The sequence below is a fragment of the Oncorhynchus tshawytscha genome, linkage group LG05 (assembly GCF_018296145.1).
Source record: "Oncorhynchus tshawytscha isolate Ot180627B linkage group LG05, Otsh_v2.0, whole genome shotgun sequence".
In the NCBI taxonomy this organism is placed as follows: domain Eukaryota; kingdom Metazoa; phylum Chordata; class Actinopteri; order Salmoniformes; family Salmonidae; genus Oncorhynchus; species Oncorhynchus tshawytscha.
The window spans coordinates 57,572,790-57,592,645 of NC_056433.1; the positions used below are offsets into that span (position 1 = coordinate 57,572,790).

General features: G+C 42.4%; 1 protein-coding gene and 1 long non-coding RNA gene across 5 annotated transcripts; one reads left to right on the forward strand and one right to left on the reverse strand.

Moving 5' to 3' along the window:
- Nucleotides 1-852: 852 nt before the first annotated feature.
- On the reverse strand, nucleotides 853-12,476 carry LOC112250959. Of its 2 annotated transcripts, none has more exons than XR_002953592.2 (7): nucleotides 12,357-12,476; nucleotides 8,339-8,475; nucleotides 7,995-8,146; nucleotides 6,906-7,127; nucleotides 6,618-6,793; nucleotides 6,343-6,447; nucleotides 853-1,132 (listed from the first exon to the last, which is right to left on the reverse strand). It is a non-coding gene; the product is annotated as an uncharacterized LOC112250959 (long non-coding RNA). The 2 variants fall into 2 exon arrangements; XR_002953593.2 differs by lacking the exon at nucleotides 853-1,132 and adding an exon at nucleotides 3,492-3,587.
- On the forward strand, nucleotides 11,043-18,839 carry LOC112250958 (ankyrin repeat domain-containing protein 29). 3 transcript variants are annotated; one of them, XM_024421530.2, is made up of 10 exons: nucleotides 11,043-11,473; nucleotides 12,433-12,543; nucleotides 13,038-13,136; nucleotides 13,412-13,510; nucleotides 13,722-13,820; nucleotides 17,255-17,353; nucleotides 17,514-17,612; nucleotides 17,850-17,945; nucleotides 18,115-18,213; nucleotides 18,313-18,839. In XM_024421530.2, the coding sequence occupies exons 1-10, from the start codon at nucleotides 11,462-11,464 to the stop codon at nucleotides 18,394-18,396; spliced, it is 897 nt and encodes a 298-aa protein (XP_024277298.1). In that variant the 5' UTR covers nucleotides 11,043-11,461; the 3' UTR covers nucleotides 18,397-18,839. The 3 variants fall into 3 exon arrangements, with proteins under 3 accessions (XP_024277298.1, XP_024277299.1, XP_024277300.1); XM_024421531.2 differs by lacking the exon at nucleotides 12,433-12,543; XM_024421532.2 differs by lacking the exon at nucleotides 11,043-11,473 and having other exon boundaries at nucleotides 12,463-12,602.
- Nucleotides 18,840-19,856: the final 1,017 nt, after the last annotated feature.

The window sequence follows — 19,856 nt, forward strand, 5'->3', positions numbered from 1 at the left end:
GTCACAGTACTTCCTTGGGAGCCAGAGATCCTTACTGCTCTGGTGGCTCTGTGCCAGATAGTTATACCCACAGTTTGGATGTCTCTGTGGTCCTCTCTGGCCCTTTGTGTAGGGGCCAAATAAAGCACACCGCAACACTAATCCTCATACTCCTCCAATCCAGGAAAAACTCCCTTGCGTCATTTTCATACGTCTGCAAGACAGCAAATCTACCTCCCGCACTGTAGAGGAGCTCGGCTGTGGGAACTATGATGAGTAAATAACTAGGAGCTCCACCCCCTGTAAAACTAGGGCCAAATAGAATGCCTGTATACAAATTGACTGGTATACCTACAGGAAGACTGAGCATATCAGTATGCTTAGTTTGGAGGTTGTTGAGGCTTAAAGATCACCTGGGTACCACTTGCTTTTTCTCAGAGGTGTTTGTGGAGCAGTAAGTTGGCATGGCATAGATAGTATTTGTACTATGTACCACAGGTCACGTTTCACAGTTGTGAAACTATGTAAGGTGTACCCCTATGAACCAGGTGAATTAAATAACAATATAATAGAAGGAAATAGAATACAAACCAAAGTATAGCGTTGCTTACACACTGATTATGTTCCCAATCCTACGTCCCCTTGTTTGACATTCTTGCAGATTGAAAGGGATTTTTCAAGAGGCCTCCCTGTGCAAGGAAATAGCTTCAAAGCAATCGGATACCTTGATGCACAGTATCTAGTGCTATACCCAGTCCTGTATTTAACATTATATACAAAACATCCAATACTAACATCAATATTCTAGACGAACCTGCCACAGTCGGCCGAAATAGAAAAACAATTGCAGTCAAATGTCAATTCAATTGAGGTTTATTCTCCATCACAATGCAATACAGCCATAGCATTACTCAGAGTGGTACAGTATAAAAGACAGAATACCTGGCACCATCACCCCCACAAATAAACCAAATCAATACTTTTTATTAACCTCTGAACACCTATCTACCAAGATGATGTGTTCTGTCTCTGATACTTTATCAACTATATGGTTCTTAAAATAGGGTAGAGCGCATAGCTTGCGATACCACAAGTGTTACTGCCATTCCGGATCATTCGCATGTAGCCACCCTCTCCCTATCCAGTACTCCAACTGGGAAGAAAAGGAAAACAGGCACAGATTTATATAAAAAAAATCCCCTTAATATACAGTACCAGTCAAAGGTTTGGACACACCTACTCATTCCAGGGTTTTTCTTTATTTGTACTATTTTCTCCATTGTAGAATAATAGTGAAGTCATCAAAACTATGTAATAACACATATGGAATCATGTGGTATCCAAAAAAAGTGTTAAACAAATCAAAATATATTTTATATTTGAGATTCTTTAAAGTAGCCACCTTTTGCCTTGATGACAGTTTTGCACACTCTTGGCATTCTCTCCAGCTTCTTCATGAGGTAGTCACCTGGAATGCATTTCAATTAACCTTTCTAGCGCTAGGGGAACACCTCAACAACATTCAGCTGAAAAGGCATCGGCGAAATTCAAAAATATTTTCTAGAAATATGTACAGTGGGGCAAAAAAGTATTTAGTCAGCCACCAATTGTGCAAGTTATCCCACTTAAAAAGATGAGAGAGGCCTGTAATTTTCATCATAGGTACACTTCAACTATGACAGACAAAATGAGGGAAAAAAATCCAGAAAATCACATTGTAGGATTTTTTTATGAATTTATTTGCAAATTATGGTGGAAAACAAGTATTTGGTCAAAAACAAAAGTTTGCCTCAATACTTTGTTATATACCCTTTGTTGGCAATGACAGAGGTCAAACGTTTTCTGTAAGTCTTCACAAGGTTTTCACACACTGTTGCTGGTATTTTGGCCCATTCCTCCATGCAGATCTCCTCTACAGCAGTGATGTTTTGGGGCTGTTGCTGGGCAACACGGACTTTCAACTCCCTCCAAAGATTTTCTATGGGGTTGAGATCTGGAGACTGGCTAGGCCACTCCAGGACCTTGAAATGCTTCTTACGAAGCCACTCCTTCGTTGCCCGGGCGGTGTGTTTGGGATCATTGTCATGCTGAAAGACCCAGCCACGTTTCATCTTCGATGCCCTTGCTGATGGAAGGAGGTTTTCACTCAAAATCTCACGATACATGGCCCCATTCATTTTTTCCTTTACACGGATCAGTCGTCCTGGTCCCTTTGCAGAAAAACAGCCCCAAAGCATGATGTTTCCACGCCCATGCTTCACAGTAGGTATGGTGTTCTTTGGATGCAACTCAGCATACTTTGTCCTCCAAACACGACGAGTTGAGTTTTTACCAAAAAGTTATATTTTGGTTTCATCTGACCATATGACATTCTCCCAATCTTCTTCTGGATCATCCAAATGCTCTCTAGCAAACTTCAGACGGGCCTGGACATGTACTGGCTTAAGCAGGGGGACACGTCTGGCACTGCAGTCCCTGGCGGCGTAGTGTGTTACTGATGGTAGGCTTTGTTACTTTGGTCCCAGCTCTCTGCAGGTCATTCACTAGGTCCCCCCGTGTGGTTCTGGGATTTTTGCTCACCGTTCTTGTGATCATTTTGACCCCACAGGGTGAGATCTTGCGTGGAGCCCCAGATCGAGGGAGATTATCAGTGGTCTTGTATGTCTTCCATTTCCTAATAATTGCTCCCACAGTTGATTTCTTCAAACCAAGCTGCTTACCTATTGCAGATTCAGTCTTCCCAGCCTGGTGCAGGTCTACAATTTTGTTTCTGGTGTCCTTTGACAGCTCTTTGGTCTTGGCCATAGTGGAGTTTGGAGTGTGACTGTTTGAGGTTGTGGACAGGTGTCATTTATACTGATAACAAGTTCAAACAGGTGCCATTAATACAGGTAATGAGTGTAGGACAGAGGAGCCTCTTAAAGAAGAAGTCTGTGACAGCCAGAAATCTTGCTTGTTTATAGGTGACCAAATACGTATTTTCCACCATAATAATTTGCAAAACACTGCCATTTTTCCAGCCAAAGATAGGAGTCACAAAAAGCATAAATATAGATTAAATTAATCACTAACCTTTGATGATCTTCATCAGATGACACTCATAGGACATCATGTTACACAATATATGTATGTTTTGTTCGATAATGTGCAAATTTATTTCCAGAAATCTCTGTTTACATTGGCGCCTTACGTGCAGTAATGTTTTGATTCCAAAACATCCAGTGATTTTGCAGAAATACTAATAATAAACATTGATAAAGATATTAATGTTATTCACAGAATTAAAGATAGACTTCTCCTTAATGCAAGCGCTGTGTCAGATTTTAAAAAAAACTTTACGGAAAAAGCATAATCTGAGAATGGCGCTCAGAACCCAAAACAGCCAGAGGAATAGCCTCCATTTTGGAATCAACAAAGTTAGAAACAACACCATAAATATTCACTTACGTTTGATGATCTTCATCAGAAGGCACTCCTATGAATCCCAGTTTGACAATAAATGACTGATTTGTTCCAAAAAGTTCCATCATTTATGTCCACTCCAGTAATCCATCTTCATGAAGCGCGAGCATTTCATCCAGACAAACTCGAAAAGTCCCGTGAGAGTCCTTTAGAAACATGTCAAAGATGTATGGAATCAATCGTTAGGATGTTTTTTAAAAACCTCTTGAAACTAGGGGGCACTATTTTCATTTTTGGAAAAATAACGTTCCCAAAGTAAACAGGCTCTTTTGTCAGGACAAGATTCTAGAATATGCATATAATTGACAGCTTAGGATAGAAAACACTCTAAAGTTTCCAAAACTGTAAAAATATTGTCTGTGAGTATAACAGAACTGATATTGCAGGCGAAAGCCTGAGAAAAATCCAATCAGGAAGGGACTCTTATTTAGAAAGCTCTGCGTTCCTATGCGTCCCTATTGAGCAGTGAATGAGATATCAACCAGATTTCTTTTTCTATGGCTTCCCTAATGTGTCTAGTGTCACAATACATAGTTTCAGGCTTTTATTTTGAAAAATGAGCCTGAACGACAACATTGCGTCAGTGGTCAGCTGGAGGCTCTCAGAGTGTTTTGTGTGTAAAAGACAAATGCGGCCATTGTTTCTCTCTTTCCTACTAAGAAGCCAGCTGTCCCGGTTGATATATTATCGAATAGATATTTGAAAAACACCTTGAGGATTGATAATAAAAAATGTTTGCCATGTTTCTGTCGATATTATGGATCTAATTTGGAATATTTTTTGGCGTTGTCGTGACTGCAGTTTCCGGTGGATTTCTCAACCAAACATGAAGTACAAACGGAGGTGTTTCAGCTATAAAAATAATCTTTATGGGACAAAATGAACATTTGCTGTCTAACTGGGAGTCTCGTGAGTGAAAACATCCGAAGCTCATCAAAGGTAAACGATTTAATTTGATTGCTTTTTTGATTTTCGTGACCAAGCTTAAGGCATAATGCTATGCTAGGCTATCGATAAACTTACACAAATGCTTGTCTTGCTTTGGCTGTAAAGCATAATTTCAAAATCTGAGATGACAGGGTGATTAACAAAAGGCTAAGCTGTGTTTCAATATATTTCACTTGTGATTTCATGAATATTAATATTTTCTAGTAATATTTTTTGTCCGTTGCGTTATGCTAATTAGTGTCAGTTGATGACAATTCCCCCGGATCCGGGAGAGGGAGTTCCAAGGGTTAACATAAAACATCAATAATGTTTCAACCGGAGAATTCCTTTGTCTTCAGAAAGGCACCGGAACGAGATGTAACTCTGAGAGCCCCTCCTTTATAGTAGAATCCTCATTCAAATTGACATCTAGGGGAAGCCCTAGGAAGTGCAACCTCATCCATATCTCAATGTGTACTCGGTAGGCCAAGCTTTGAAAAACTACAAACCTCAGATGTCCCACTTCCTGGTTGGATTTTTCTCAGGTTTTCGCCTGCCATATGAGTTCTGTTATACTCACAGTCATCATTCAAACAGTTTTAGAAACAGTTTTCTATTCAATACTACTAATAATATGCATATATTAGCATCTGGGACAGAGTAGGAGGTAGTTCACTCTGGGCACGCTATTCATCCAAAAGTGAAAATGCTGCCCCATATCCCAAAAAGGTTTTAACAGGTGTGCCTTGTTAAAAGTTCATCTGTGGAATTGTTTTCCTTTTTAATGCGTTTGAGACAATCTGTTGTGTTGTGACAAGGTAGGGGTGGTATACAGAAGATAGCTCTATTTGGTAAAAGACCAAGTCCATATTATGGCAAGAACAGCTCAAATAAGCAAAGAGAAACGACAGTCCATGAAGGTCAGTCAGACCCAGAGTTACCTCTGCTGCAGAGGATAAGTTCATTACAGTTAACTGCACCTCAGAAATTGCAGCCCAAATAAATACTTCACAGAGTTCAAGTAACCGACACATCTCAACATCAACTGTTCAGAGGAGACTGCGTGAATTAGGCCTTCGTGGTCGAATTGCTGCAAAGAAACCACTACTAAAGGACAACAATAATAAGAAGGGACTTGCTTGGGCCAAGAAACATGAGCAATGGACATTAGACCAGTGGAAATATGTCCTTTGGTCTGATGAATCCAACTTTGAGATTTTCTTTTCAAACCACCGCGTCTTTGTGAGATGCAGAGTAGGGGAACGGATTATCAACACATGTGGTTCCCACCGTGAAGCATGGAGGAAGAGATGTGATGATGCTTTGCTGATGACACTGTCTGTGATTTATTTAGAATTCAAGGCACACTTAACCAGCATGGATAGCACAGCATTCTGCAGCGATATATTCCATCCCATCTGGTTTGCGCTTAGTGGGACTATCATTTGTTTTTCAACAAGACAATTACCCCAAACACACCTCCAGGCTGTGTAAGGGCTATTTGACCAAGAAAGAGAGTGATGGAGTGCTGCATCAGATTACCTGGCCTCCACAATCACCCGACCTCAACCCATGGTTTGGGATGGTTTGATCACAGAGTGAAGGAAAAGCAGCCAACAAGTGCTCAGCATATGTGGGAACTCCTTCAAGACTGTTGGAAAAGCATTCCTCATGAAGTTGGTTGAGAGAATGCCAAGAGTGTGCAAAGCTGTCATCAAGGCAAAGGGGTGGCTACTTTGAAGGATCTCAAATATAAAATATATTTTTGGTTACTACATGATTCCATATGTGTTATTTCATAGTTTTGATGTCTTCACTATTATTCTACAATGTAGAAAATTATAAAAATAAAGAAAACCCTTGAATGAGTAGGTGTGTCCAAACTTTTGACTGGTACTGTACATGAAAAAGTAACCCCATTATGATATTTTGTTAGAATGTAAACCATGTTACTCCCACCTGTGATTCACCCACCTGTTTTGATGATCCAATAGTCTTGTCCCTCTTCAGAGCCATAGCCAACCAGCAGCACTGCATGACTGAGGTTGTTGGGGTTACAGCTTGGCTCCTCATATATTCCTGTTTGACCAATAATAGCACTGGTTACAATGAGGCAAGCTCAGATAGGGAAAATGCATTTTTTTAATGGAATCAAAAAACGTTTACCTGGACTATCAAAGTTAATATTATGTACAGGAACAAAAAAAACACTACCTTTAGTTGTCAAGCTTCAAGGTATGAAGACCAACCTGAACTGTAGAACATGAAGCTTGGGTGATCTGCATCCACAGCGATGGTGATTGGGCCAATGGTTGCCACAGCATCCGTCAGGGCCTGCTCATCTCCAGTGGGTATGAACCTCTAATCAGTAATCCTGGCAACTGACTGACTGCTTTCATAGAAACAGGGCTGGGAATTGGGAATCCTAGAAATACAGAAAGGTGTCTCACCCCTTGTACTTCTTAAATCATATGTTTCTATTAACATGATGTAACGTTGGTCTACACGGACAGGGATGTCCCCAGTCAGACTCTTACCACTGATGTGTAGGGGTAGGTGTCTGTGGACTGAAGCCCATTCTGAAGCACATAATCATAGGCATTAGCCATGCAGGTTCCACTGCAGCCATTGGTGCCATAGCGCTTGGAGCAGTCCACCAGGTTTTGCTCACTCAAGGACACCAGCTGACCTGTCCTCTTGAACATTTGTCCTTCAATGGCCCCCGTAGTGCTAAACGCCCAGCAGGAGCCACAGTCACCCTGTGAGGAGAAATCAACAGAACTCAAACTTCCTAGTTTGCACTGACATTCTACTTCCAGAAGTTTTTAAAGAAAAGCCTCACCTGGTCTTTCACCTCAGTGACATAGCCCATGGCTCTGTAGTCAACGGTAACAGCCTCTAACTTCCGAGCACTGGCACGGAGCTTTCGAGCTGATGCATTCTTCCCTTTTTTCTTTATTTTGCTAAGAGAAACTTATGATAGGACAGGGAGTACTTCTCAAGGTCTCCCTAATCTCAGGGGAATGGAACTGTCGGCTGGGTAGTGATACACAGTGGTGAGAACTCTGGAGAAGGATACAACTGACTTACTGTTTGTGTGTATGAATGTGCGTAGGATACCTACTGTTTGTGTGGAAGTATGTGCGTAAGTAGGGAGCAAGTATAAAATGGATGTCTTTGTATAATGGACTTCAGAGTGCTCTCGTGAATAAACATTTTGACTATTGTAAGCTGGGAACTCTTGTATGTTTCATTCAACCAGAACCTTACAAACTCTGTGTTGCAGACTGAGTAGATTAATTGAAGTTTATGAACATTGATAACGAAATTCTCATAACAACATCCTTGTCCCTCTGATAAAACTGTTATTATTCTCCTCAATCACCCTCATGTTCTCCTCCCAAATGGCCTTCCTCTCAATGTCATCCGCTTCAGAATGAACAAACAAATAGTTGATTATTGTGAAGGTGTGTGTCTGGGAGGGAGAGAATTAATTATTGAAGGTTTACAATGCGTCTTCATGTAGGCCTATATGAAGTTGAGTAGCCTTATCCAACAGTAACTATTGAGGCGTGTTTGTGAATGCAGGCTGTGTCTATGAGTACGTGTATAAAATAACATATAACCTTCTTGTCGTACGACACACCGTTGCTCCTCTTCCATGTTTGCCACTCTGATGGCCCCTGCACCTCCTCATCCGAGTCTGACACCACGTGGAGAGGATCAGACAGCAGTATAGAGAGCAGCACAGCTCTCCCCATGAGGCTGGCCCATTGAACTGGAGGGATGAATGATCAGAGTATAGTATTTCACCAAATGTGTTCTGTCGTAAATTACTTTACTGCAATTTATACCATTCTGGAGAGAGAATTCTATGGACACACTATAAATGCTCTGAGATTTTGAATATAATGTTATAAAATCAATGCAATCAAGTTAGACTAAATTAATGTCAATAACCTGGCACCACCTGCTGGAAAGTTGGGCTGTCTTGTGTTCATGTTCTGAGACTAATTCCACACTCTGACCGTAACCGGTCATCACCACCTCTTTCATTGCCTGTGATGAAGGGTGTGCTCCCCACGGGCCTGTATGAATCCCCATCACCTACACACAAGAGGGACATGCCAACAGGGGAGAAAACAACCCTTATTAGACAATCCCAGGTCACAGAGTGTAAACACAGTAAGTCACTATTCAAAGTAGCCTACATCAGAGTTTTTTGACACTCCTCACAACAATAGCTTAGCGGTGGCAAGAAAATATGCTGGTCTACTCGAAATACAGCCCATCTCTAAAAACCTGCCAATTACCTACAATTAAACAGATACAACAACACTTCACGGCACAACGTGAACTGTGAAGAGAGACACACACAAACACACACGCAAACATACTCTAACACACACTTTACACACATTGGAGTATTGCACATTGTAATTGTTTTTATCCTGTTTGGACACCAGGAATGATAGCTGCTGCCTTGGTAGCAGGCGAGCAGCTAATGGGGATCCTAATAAATACTAAAACATTATGCACCCTGATATTTTGGTGTCAGGCTGTGCTTTTGTGTAGGCCCAGGCACCCATTGCATCATTGAAGCTTGTGCTTATCTCCTGAATGACTAGCGTAGCCTGTGAAAACAGTCATGTTTCTTCTCCCAAAGTTCGTCACAAACTAATACCTTTGAAACAGTTGTGGCAGCAAAAGCTTCTTAACATGCAGGCATGCAGGGTAGCATGGGTCACAGTACAGACACTATTGTAAGATCCGAGTACAGGTGTATGGCTGAGGACTGGATGGAGTCAAATAAGTTTATTCAACGCAATGAATGGATTAGCCATTAAGAACGCAGATAGATAATTAGTTAGGTAAATAATTAAGTAAACACATTTTTTTCCTCAAACACAGATTCTGCTTGTAAATGCCTTATGTTGTATATTTATTTAACTAGGCAAATCAGTTAAGAAAAATATATTATTTTGAATGACGACCTAGGAACAGTGCCTTGTTCAGGGGCAGAACAACAGATTTTTACCTTGTTGGCTCGGGGATTCGATCTTGCAACCTTTCGGTTACTAGCAACACATCTGCCACGCTGATCCTCAACACTGGAGCTCCCCAGGGGTGCGTGCTCAGTCCCCTCCTGTACTCCCTGTTCACCCACGACTGCATGGCCAGGCACGACTCCAACACCATCATTAAGTTTGCAGACGACACAACAGTGGTAGGCCTGATCATCGACAACGACGAGAGGGAGGAGCCTATAGGGAGGAGGTCAGAGACCTGGCCGGGTGGTGTCAGAATAACAACCTATCCCTCAACGTAACCAAGACTAAGGAGATGATTGTGGACTACAGGAAAAGGAGGACCAAGCACGCCCCCATTCTCATTGACGTTCCTTCGTGTCCACATCACCAACAAACTAGAATGGTCCAAACACACCAAGATAGTCATGAAGAGGGCACGACAAAGCCTATCCCCCCTCAGGAAACTAAAAAGATTTGACATGGGTCCTGAGATCCTCAAAAAGTTCTACAGCTGCAACATCGAGAGCATCCTGACTGGTTGCATCACTGCCTGGTACGGCAATTGCTCGGCCTCTGACCACAAGGCACTACAGAGGGTAGTGCGTACGGCCCAGTACATCACTGGGGCTAAGTTGCCTGCCATCCAGGACCTCTACACCAGGCGGTGTCAGAGAAAGGCCCTAAAAATTGTCAAAGACCCCAGCCACCCCAACCATAGACTGTTCTCTCTACTACCGCATGGCAAGTGGTACCGGAGTGCCAAGTCTAGGACAAAAAGGCTTCTCAACAGTTTTTACACCCAAGCCACAAGACTCCTGAACAGATAATCAAATGGCTACCCGGACTATTTGCATTGTGTGCCTCCCCAACCCCTCTTTTTAGCTGCTGCTACTTTCGGTTTATCTTATATGCACAGTCACTTTAACTATACATTCATGTACATACTACCTCAATTGGGCCGACCAACCAGTGCTCCCGCACATTGGCTAACCGGGCTATCTGCATTGTGTACCACCAACCACCCATCCGCCAACCCCTCATTTACGCTACTACTACTCTCTGATCATCATATATGTATAGTCACTTTAACCATATCTACATGTACAAACTACCTCAATCAGCCTGAATAACCGGTGTCTGTATGTAGCCTCGCTACCTTTATAGCCTGTCTTTTTCTGTTGTTTTATTTCTTTACCTACCTATTGTTCACATAATACCTTTTTTTGCACTATTGGTTAGAGCCTGTAAGTAAGCATTTCACTGTAATACCTGTTGTATTCGGCGCACGTGACAAATAAACTTTGATTTCATTTAGTCCAACACTCTAACCACTAGGCTACCTGCCGCCCATTATAGCCTATATTAAATAATTAGTCAGGAAAATAATCCTACACTAACGTTACCTTGAATAGAACAAAACCTTGTGTCATATATAAAACAATAGCCTATGTTGCCTCAGTGTAAGCCAACTACTATCTTGGTGTTAATGTATATGACTACTACCCACAAAATGAAATTGTAGCAGAATCAAACTCGATGAATTTGTTTAAACAAACGACTTCAATGAATTAATTCAGTGAGCAGACAGAGCGCCAAACGGAATTGATTCAGTGAGCAGACAGAACGCCACACAGAATTGATTCAGTGAGCAGACAGAGCGCCACACGGAATTGAGTCAGTGAGCAGACAGAGCGCCACACGGAATTGATTCAGTGAGCAGACAGAACGCCACACGGAATTGATTCAGTGAGCAGACAGAGAGCCACACGGAATTGATTCAGTGAGCAGACAGAGCGCCACACGGAATTGAGTCAGTGAGCAGACAGAGCGCCACACGGAATTGAGTCAGTGAGCAGACAGCGCGCCAGTCTGTGTGGCTGGAGCGGCACTGCAGAGAATATACACAGACTGCGTGTTGTTTTTCCTTCCGCGCGCCAACACCCCTGGAGAAGCCACAACAAATAGACCAAACAAATACGTTTTAGACAGTTATTATAGTAATATAAGGGCATCGCAATTTTTTGCATACGCAAGAAAGATGAGTCACGAATGAGGTCTTCAGGATGTCGTTCAAGGTAATCTCCACATTTTCCTGATGTTCTGCATAGGCTACTCTAACCAAGCTTGAAATGAAAAGAGAGTAGCATAATCAACTCACTACGAATGTTAACTTTCTTTGCGGCCATCGCTCATAATGTGTGTTATGAATAGGTCTATGATGAAGAGTATGCGAGTGTAACCTGCAGGCGGCTTGCGCGCAATAATGATGTATTTATGGAAATTAGATCTGCTGCTTGACCTTCAGTCAGAGTCCTGCCCTTTTGACCTGGCTAAGATTAGGTTGTCATGTCACTAGAGTAGAGTGACAGGTGTTGAGGTAGTTGATCATCATCTGGCCATGAGCAGCCTACCATTGCAGACCATGCCCCACCCACATGCAGTATTTGGAAATATCCACCAAAAATGAGTAAATCCCAATTTCTATTAACTTTGACACTTTGAACTGTTTGGCCCCATTGAATTACAGTCAAACTTACTGTTTCCATAAAGAGGTCTCATTATTGCAGTAGAGTATTCCATACTTATCTTTCAAACCATTTAACTGGACTTGGTCATGATTTGATTGACACATGATCAAATGTATTATTTTGTCTTGTCTGTGTTAGGTTTACACAGATTTATTTGGACCAATGTTGGTGGGTGGGAGCTAGACTGTTAGAGACCACACAACCAGACCAGAGACCATACAACCACACCATACACAATGCAAGAGCATAATCAATGTGTGTGCATGTGCAAAGAGCCTCTGTCCATATTGATTCATATTGATTGTGAACAGGAATTGCCTGACTGCAACTCATTTGAAATGGTTATGTCTATAACCACCATTGTCTGATCAATACTAAACAAATTGCATGCCAAATTTGGAATTCTGAGATGATACTGTAGATCTGTTACCTTTTATTCTGATTACAGGTCTGTTTTCTGACACCAATGTCTAGTCGATGTTGTATCATGTGCGTTTGTCCTGCAGAAGGAGACTCCCCTTGCTAATGCCGTGTTTTGGGCAGCTCGTAAGGGGAACTTGGCCCTGCTTCAATTACTGCTCAACAGTGGTCGTGTGGATGCCGACTGCAGAGACAGTGTACGGACACTGCATGCCCTGGCGGCTCAGCTGCACGCTTTACCCATAAACCACCTGTGGTAGGAGAGAAAGAGAGAGCTACAACCCTTCTGTCTGTCTCTGTGTGTGTGTGGATGTATACATGTCTTAATAATGTGTTGTAAGTCCACTTATGTGCTTGCTGTTTTCATGTGTGTCACATCTAATTGTTTATTGTTGCGTGGTATCTGAAATATAATGCTTTGTCGAGTCTCTGCTGACAAGTTCAACTATGTTTCACTAGCGATTATGGCATGTGAATGATTGGAAAGAGCATCAGGCAAGGAGTGTTATTTATGGAGGGGTGTGTGTGTAATTAGATTGTCTTTAGGAGAACCAAAACACTTGCAAAACTTTTTAAAAAACATGTGCACCATGTTTCTTTCCTGTGCAGTTTTAATGACGTGTAAACAAGGATCTGACTGGACTTAAGGACTGAGGTGTTGATTGATTGTGATGCCTCGATCTCTTTCCAGTTTGGCACCACAGCCCTGATGGTGGCGTCCTACAGCGGCCACTATGACTGTGCCAGGGAGCTGATCATGCAGGGAACTGACATTAACCTGCAGAGAGAGGTACGGTAGATGACCACTTTAGTACACTTTGCTGTCGATATAAGACTTACCTCGGTTTTAGTGTTGCTCGTTGATAAACTGCAACCTTCCACTTTTCCATAGAGTACACAGTTCGGTGGTTGAAACGGTCGGTGCATTATTGATGTTGCCTTGAGACTAATGTGGTCAAAGTAGAAATCAATAAGCAGTAAAGATGTTTTGAATCATTGAGAAAATGTGAACAGGTATGTCCGTTTAAGATCTTTCTGACATTGAATGCATGTTTCTACCCTCAGACAGGCTCCACTGCCCTCTTCTTCGCTTCCCAGCAGGGACACAATGAAGTAGTGAAGCTGCTCTTTGAATTTGGTGGCTCAACTGAATTCCAGACAAAGGTATGCTGTGTCACCTACTTGGAGACAGAGAGTGAGAGAGAGAGAGAGAGAGAGATTACAGTGAGAGAGAGTCAGAGGACATCAGGGGGAGACGGACAGAATATACTGACAGCAGGGATCCAGAGTGTTTGATGCCTGCTGTGTTAAGTCATATTCCATGGGCCAGTCACTCCAGGATATGTGGCTAATCTGTATTCTCATGGTTTGGCAGGACGGTGGCACAGCCCTCTCTGCAGCCTGCCAGTACGGCCACTCTAAGGTGGTGGACACTCTGCTGAAGAACGGCGCCAATGTCCATGATCAGCTGCATGTGAGCATCCCTAACACCTCTCACACACTGTTCTTTTCCACCACTCCTTTTCCCTGCAGAACCCCACTGACAGTGTCCACTGCTGTAGTCCACAAAACAAAATCACACACACTCATGTTACCGCTGAGTCAGACATGAGATCCATTTTGTTTTATGCACTGTTAGGGCTGGGTGATATGGTCAAAATATCACATTACAATATTTTCAAAATGGTTGATGGTATTTGAGGTTACATTTAGCTAGCTAACAATAAGAAATAATAAAATATAAGAATACAAACATAGAGGTAAATGGCAGTAGAATATAAACATTTTAGCATAAGTATAATACAGGAAGGCACAATTTATAGTCATACATTGTAATACGGGGCATTCGGAAAGTATTCAGACCCCTTGACTTTTTCTACATGTTGTTACTCTACAGCCTAATGGATTAAATTAAATGTTTTCCTCATCAATCTACACACAATACCCCACAATGACAGAGAAAACAGATTTTTCTAAATGTATAAAAAATAAAACACAGAAATACCTTATTTACACAAGTATTGAGATACAGTGGGGCAAAAAAGTATTTAGTCAGCCACCAATTGTGCAAGTTATCCCAATTAAAAAGATGAGGCCTGTAATTTTCATCATAGGTACACTTTAATGAATTTATTTGCAAATTATGGTGGAAAATAAGTATTTGGTCAATAACAAAAGTTTATCTCAATACTTTGTTATATACCCTTTGTTGGCAATGACAGAGGTCAAACGTTTTCTGTAAGTCTTCACAAGGTTTTCACACACTGTTGCTGGTATTTTGGCCCATTCCTCCATGCAGATCTCCTCTACAGCAGTGATGTTTTGGGGCTGTTGCTGGGCAACACGGACTTTCAACTCCCTCCAAAGATTTTCTATGGGGTTGAGATCTGGAGACTGGCTAGGTCACTCCAGGACCTTGAAATGCTTCTTACGAAGCCACTCCTTCGTCGCCCAGGCGGTGTGTTTGGGATCATTGTCATGCTGAAAGACCCAGCCACGTTTCATCTTCCATGCCCTTGCTGATGGAAGGAGGTTTTCACTCAAAATCTCACGATACATGGCCCCATTCATTCTTTCCTTTACACGGATCAGTCGTCCTGGTCCCTTTGCAGAAAAAGCCCCAAAGCATGATGTTTCCACCCCCATGCTTCACAGTAGGTATGGTGTTCTTTGGATGCAACTCAGCATTCTTTGTCCTCCAAACACGACGAGTTGAGTTTTTACCAAAAAGTTATATTTTGGTTTCATCTGACATTCTCCCAATCTTCTTCTGGATCATCCAAATGCTCTCTAGCAAACTTCAGACTGGCCTGGACATGTACTGGCTTAAGCAGGGGACACGTCTGGCACTGCAGGATTTGAGTCCCTGGCGGCATAGTGTGTTACTGATGGTAGGCTTTGTTACTTTGGTCCCAGCTCTCTGCAGGTCATTCACTAGGTCCCCCCGTGTGGTTCTGGGATTTTTGCTCACCGTTCTTGTGATCATTTTGACCCCATGGGGTGAGATCCTGCGTGGAGCCCCAGATCGAGGGAGATTATCAGTGGTCTTGTATGTCTTCCATTTCCTAATAATTGCTCCCACAGTTGATTTCTTCAAACCAAGCTGCTTACCTATTGCAGATTCAGTCTTCCCAGCCTGGTGCAGGTCTACAATTTTGTTTCTGGTGTCCTTTGACAGCTCTTTGGTCTTGGCCATAGTGGAGTTTGGAGTGTGACTGTTTGAGGTTGTGGACAGGTGTCTTTTATACTGATAACAAGTTCAAACAGGTGCCATTAATATAGGTAACGAGTGGAGGACAGAGGAGCCTCTTAAAAGTAGAAGTTACAGGTCTGTGAGAGCCAGAAATCTTGCTTGTTTGTTATTGACCAAATACTTATTTTCCACCATAATTTGCAAATAAATTCAAAAAAAATCCTACAATGTGATTTTCTGGATTTTTCTCTCTCATTTTGTCTGTCATAGTTGAAGTGTACCTATGATGAAAATTACAGGCCTCTCATCTTTTTAAGTGGGAGTACTTGCACAATTGGTGGCTGACTAAATACTTTTTTGCCCCACTGTAAGTATGAGACTACAAATTGAGCTCAGGTGCATCCTGTTTCCATTGATCCTCCTTGAGATTTCTACAACTTGATTGGAGTCCACCTGTGGTAAATTCAATTGATTGGACATGATTTAGAAAGGCACACACCAGCCTATATAAGGTTCCACAGTTGACAGTGCCTGTTAAAGCAAAAACCAAGCCATGAGGTCGAGGGAATTGTCCGTAGAGCTCTGAGACAGGATTGTGTCGAGGTGCTGTCCTGGGGAAGGGTACAAAAAAACAATATGCAGCATTGAAGGTCCCCAAGAACACATTGGCCTCCATTATTCTTAAACGTAAGATGTGTGGAACCACCAAGACTCTTCCTAGAGCTGGCCGACAGGCTACACTGAGCAATTGGGGGAGAAGGGACTTGGTCAGGGAGGTGACCAAGAACCCAATGCTTACTCTTACAGAGCTCCAGAGTTCCTCTGTGGAGATGGGAGAACCTTCCAGAAGGACAACCATCTCTGCAGCACTCCACCAATCAGGCCTTTATGGTAGAGTGGCCAGACAGAAGACAATCCTCAGTAAAAGGCACAACCCGCTTGGAGTTTGCCAAAAGGCACCTAAACAAGATTCTCTGGTCTGATAAAAACAAGATTAAACTCTTTGGCCTGAATGCAAAGCAGCCCATCTGGAGGAAACCTGCTACCATCCCTATGGTGAAGCATGCTGGTGGCAGCATCATGCTGTTGGGATGTTTTTCAGGGCAGGGACTGGGAGACTAGTCAAGATCGAGAGAAAGATGAGCGGAGCAAAGTAGGTCCTCAGACTGGGGCGAAGGTTCCACTTCCAACAGGACTACCCTAAGCACACAGTCAAGACAACGCAGGAGTGGCTTCTGGACATGTCTTTGAATGGCCCAGACAGATTCTGGACTTGAACCCGATCGAACATCTCTGGAGAGACCTGAAAATAACTCTGCAGTGACGCTCCCCATCCAATCTGACAGAGCTTGAGAGGATCTGCAGAGAAGAATGGGGAAAAACTCCCCAAATACAGGTGTGCCAAGCTTGTAGCATCATACCCAAGAAGACTTGAGGCTGTAATCGCTGCCAGAGGTGCTTCAACAAAGTACTGAGTAAAGGGTCTGAATACTTATGTAAATGTGATATTTACGTTTTTTTATTGATGAGGAAAAACACTATTTAATCAATTTTAGAATAAAGCTGTAATGTAACAAAATGTGGAAAAAGTCAAGGGATCTGAATACTTTCCGAAAGCACTGTAGGGTCTGTTACTATTCATAGGACAAGCCATACAGTGCATCGCTTTGTCATTTACTTTTCTGATGTGACTTGTTTCTAATATCATGTTTTAGGATGGTGCCACTCCACTCTTCCTTGCTTCCCAGGAGGGTCATGTGACTGTCATACGTCAACTTCTGTCATCTGGAGCCAAAGTTAACCACCCTAGGGAAGTGAGGCCACACTCCCATACAATAATAGAGGACCTCAATAGAGGGACTGACATCGTCATCTCTCGTCTCACCCTCTTCCTCCTTTTATTTTTATCTCCATGTAACTTTCCCCCTTCTGTTTCTCCTCACTCCACTCCCTACCGTACCCCCCCCTCTCCAGGATGGCACAGTCCCCCTGTGGATGGCAGCCCAGATGGGACACAGTGAAGTAGTGAAGGTTTTACTTCTGCGTGGTGCAGATCGGGATGCTGACAGAAAAGTATGTAGTCCTTTAGCAACCCAGTCGGTGCCCAGTGGGTTGACAAAGACAAGATCATATTCCTCCATGTGGTTGCTTTATCTTTCAAATCCTCTTTCAGGGTTTACTCGTGGAAAAACCATTAAAAAAATACATTAATATATATATATATATTAAATCAATTCATTTATTTAAATGACTTTCTTTGTGTAAGTTTTTAAATGTTAATGTATCATGTTTCTTTTGATCTCATTGAAGGACGGGTCAACTGCACTATTCAAGGCAGCTTTCAAAGGACACAACGCTGTCATTGAGGAGCTCCTCAAGTTCTCCCCTTCATTGGGCCTTCTCAAGGTAGGATAGATATCAAGATAAAGCTTGCGCTTTGGCATCTCCTGACTTGCCATGAGTAGTTTTTACTCAGAAGTATAATGTGAGACATTGTATTGTAAAACATTTGCAGTGTTTTAGTGATAAGAAACCGCTGTTAGTTACAAGTGTCTTAACTGTTTAATTTTTCCAGAATGGTTCCACAGCCCTCCACGCTGCTGTCATGGGTGACAATCATAAAAGTGTAAACCTTCTGCTGGGGGCCAACGCAGACCCCACACTACCCAACAAGGTACATCACTGTAGTGTGAGCTAGGGATAAGAAGGAAAGCAGAAGAGGATGCATTTCAGGTTGATCATTTTTTCATGACTGGTTATGTTTTCTTTGCAGGACAATGAACTGCCAGCAGATCTTACAAAGAGCAATCGCATCCTGAGGGCTCTGCGACCGCACATCTTAAATGGAAGTAGTTGATAAAACCCTAGTTGTCCATGGTTAGACCATGACCACAAACCTTAGACTATGGTTGTTTTATGGAGAGAAATGCACTGAGGGCTCCGAACTACAGAGAACAAACCAACAGGATTCAGTCACACAACAATAATATTAATATGGTGCTTGTTTTCAATTGCAGCTTCAGACAATGTTATTTGGAGTAACCATAACTGGATATAGCTAAAAGGATGGTTATATATGTAGCCTACTACAAAAATACATCCGTTTGTGGCAATAGTTATTTTGCCATGTGTGCCCTTAACTTTGAGGTGTTGTTATAACTTTGCTGTATAGTTTCTGTTTATAAAACGTTTTATCCCTGGTGCTGTAATATTTCTAAATATTTAGCCTTTCTTTCTTCCATATTAATAAATGTAAACTGTAAATGTGTTAAATAAAATAGGAATGTGAAATAACTGTCATATTTTGTCCTGTGACTCATTCAATAACATGTGATGTTTTGGGTCAGCCTTTGGAATCAGTTCAATTGCCCTGGGGGGTACGAACAAAGGATCCGATTCGGGAAAGCTGTATTCCTGGTCGTAATGCTGGTGAGTTACTGCCGCTCTGATATCCAAAAGTTATTCTCAGCTGTATGTAATAAAACAAAATATTTTCTGGCCTAATAATGTAAGAAATAACACCCCCAAAAAACGAGGGCCTAGGGGCTAGAAGCACGGCTGCCCTCTGTGCCATTTTCTTCTGGTGCCAGGAAAATAGCCTCTTACTCAACGTCAACAAAACAAAGGAGATGATAGTGGACTTCAGGAAACTGCAAAGGGAGCGTCCTCCTATCCACATTGAAGAGATCGCAGCGGAGAAGGTGGACAGCTTCAAGTTCCTTGGCGTACACATCACTGACAAACTGAAATGGTCCACCCATACAAACAGTGTGGTGAAGAAGGAGCAACAACGCCACTTCAACCTCAGGAGGCTGAAGAAATTTGGCTTGTCACCTATAACCCTCAAACTTTTACAGATGCACAACTGTACCGCCCGCAATCGCAGGGCTCTCCAGGGGTTTGGTGCAGTCTGCCCAACGCATCACCGGGGGCAAACTACCTGCCCTCCAGGACACCTGCAGCACCCGATGCCACCGGAAGGCCAAAAAGATCAATAACAACAACCACCCGAGCCACTGCCTATTCACCCCGCTATCATCCAGAAGTCGAGGTCTGTACAGATGCATCACAGCTGGGACCGAGAGACTGAAAAACATCTATCGCAAGACCATCAGACTGTTAAATAGCCATCACTAGCACATTAGAGGCTGCTGCCTATATACAGACTTGAAATCACTGGCCACTTTAATAAATAGAACACTAGTCACTTTAATAATGTTTACATATTTTGCATTACCCATCTCATTTGTACATACTGTATTATATTCTACTGTATCTTAGTCTATGCTGCTCTGACAGTGCATATTCTTAATTCCT

Excerpts from the sequence above, each read along its gene's own strand:
- LOC112250958 (XM_024421530.2), top strand. Across the intron at positions 13,511-13,721 it reads CAACTGAATTCCAGACAAAG|GACGGTGGCACAGCCCTCTC; the intron begins GTATGCTGTGTC and ends ATGGTTTGGCAG. Across the intron at positions 17,354-17,513 it reads AAGTTAACCACCCTAGGGAA|GATGGCACAGTCCCCCTGTG; the intron begins GTGAGGCCACAC and ends CCCCCTCTCCAG.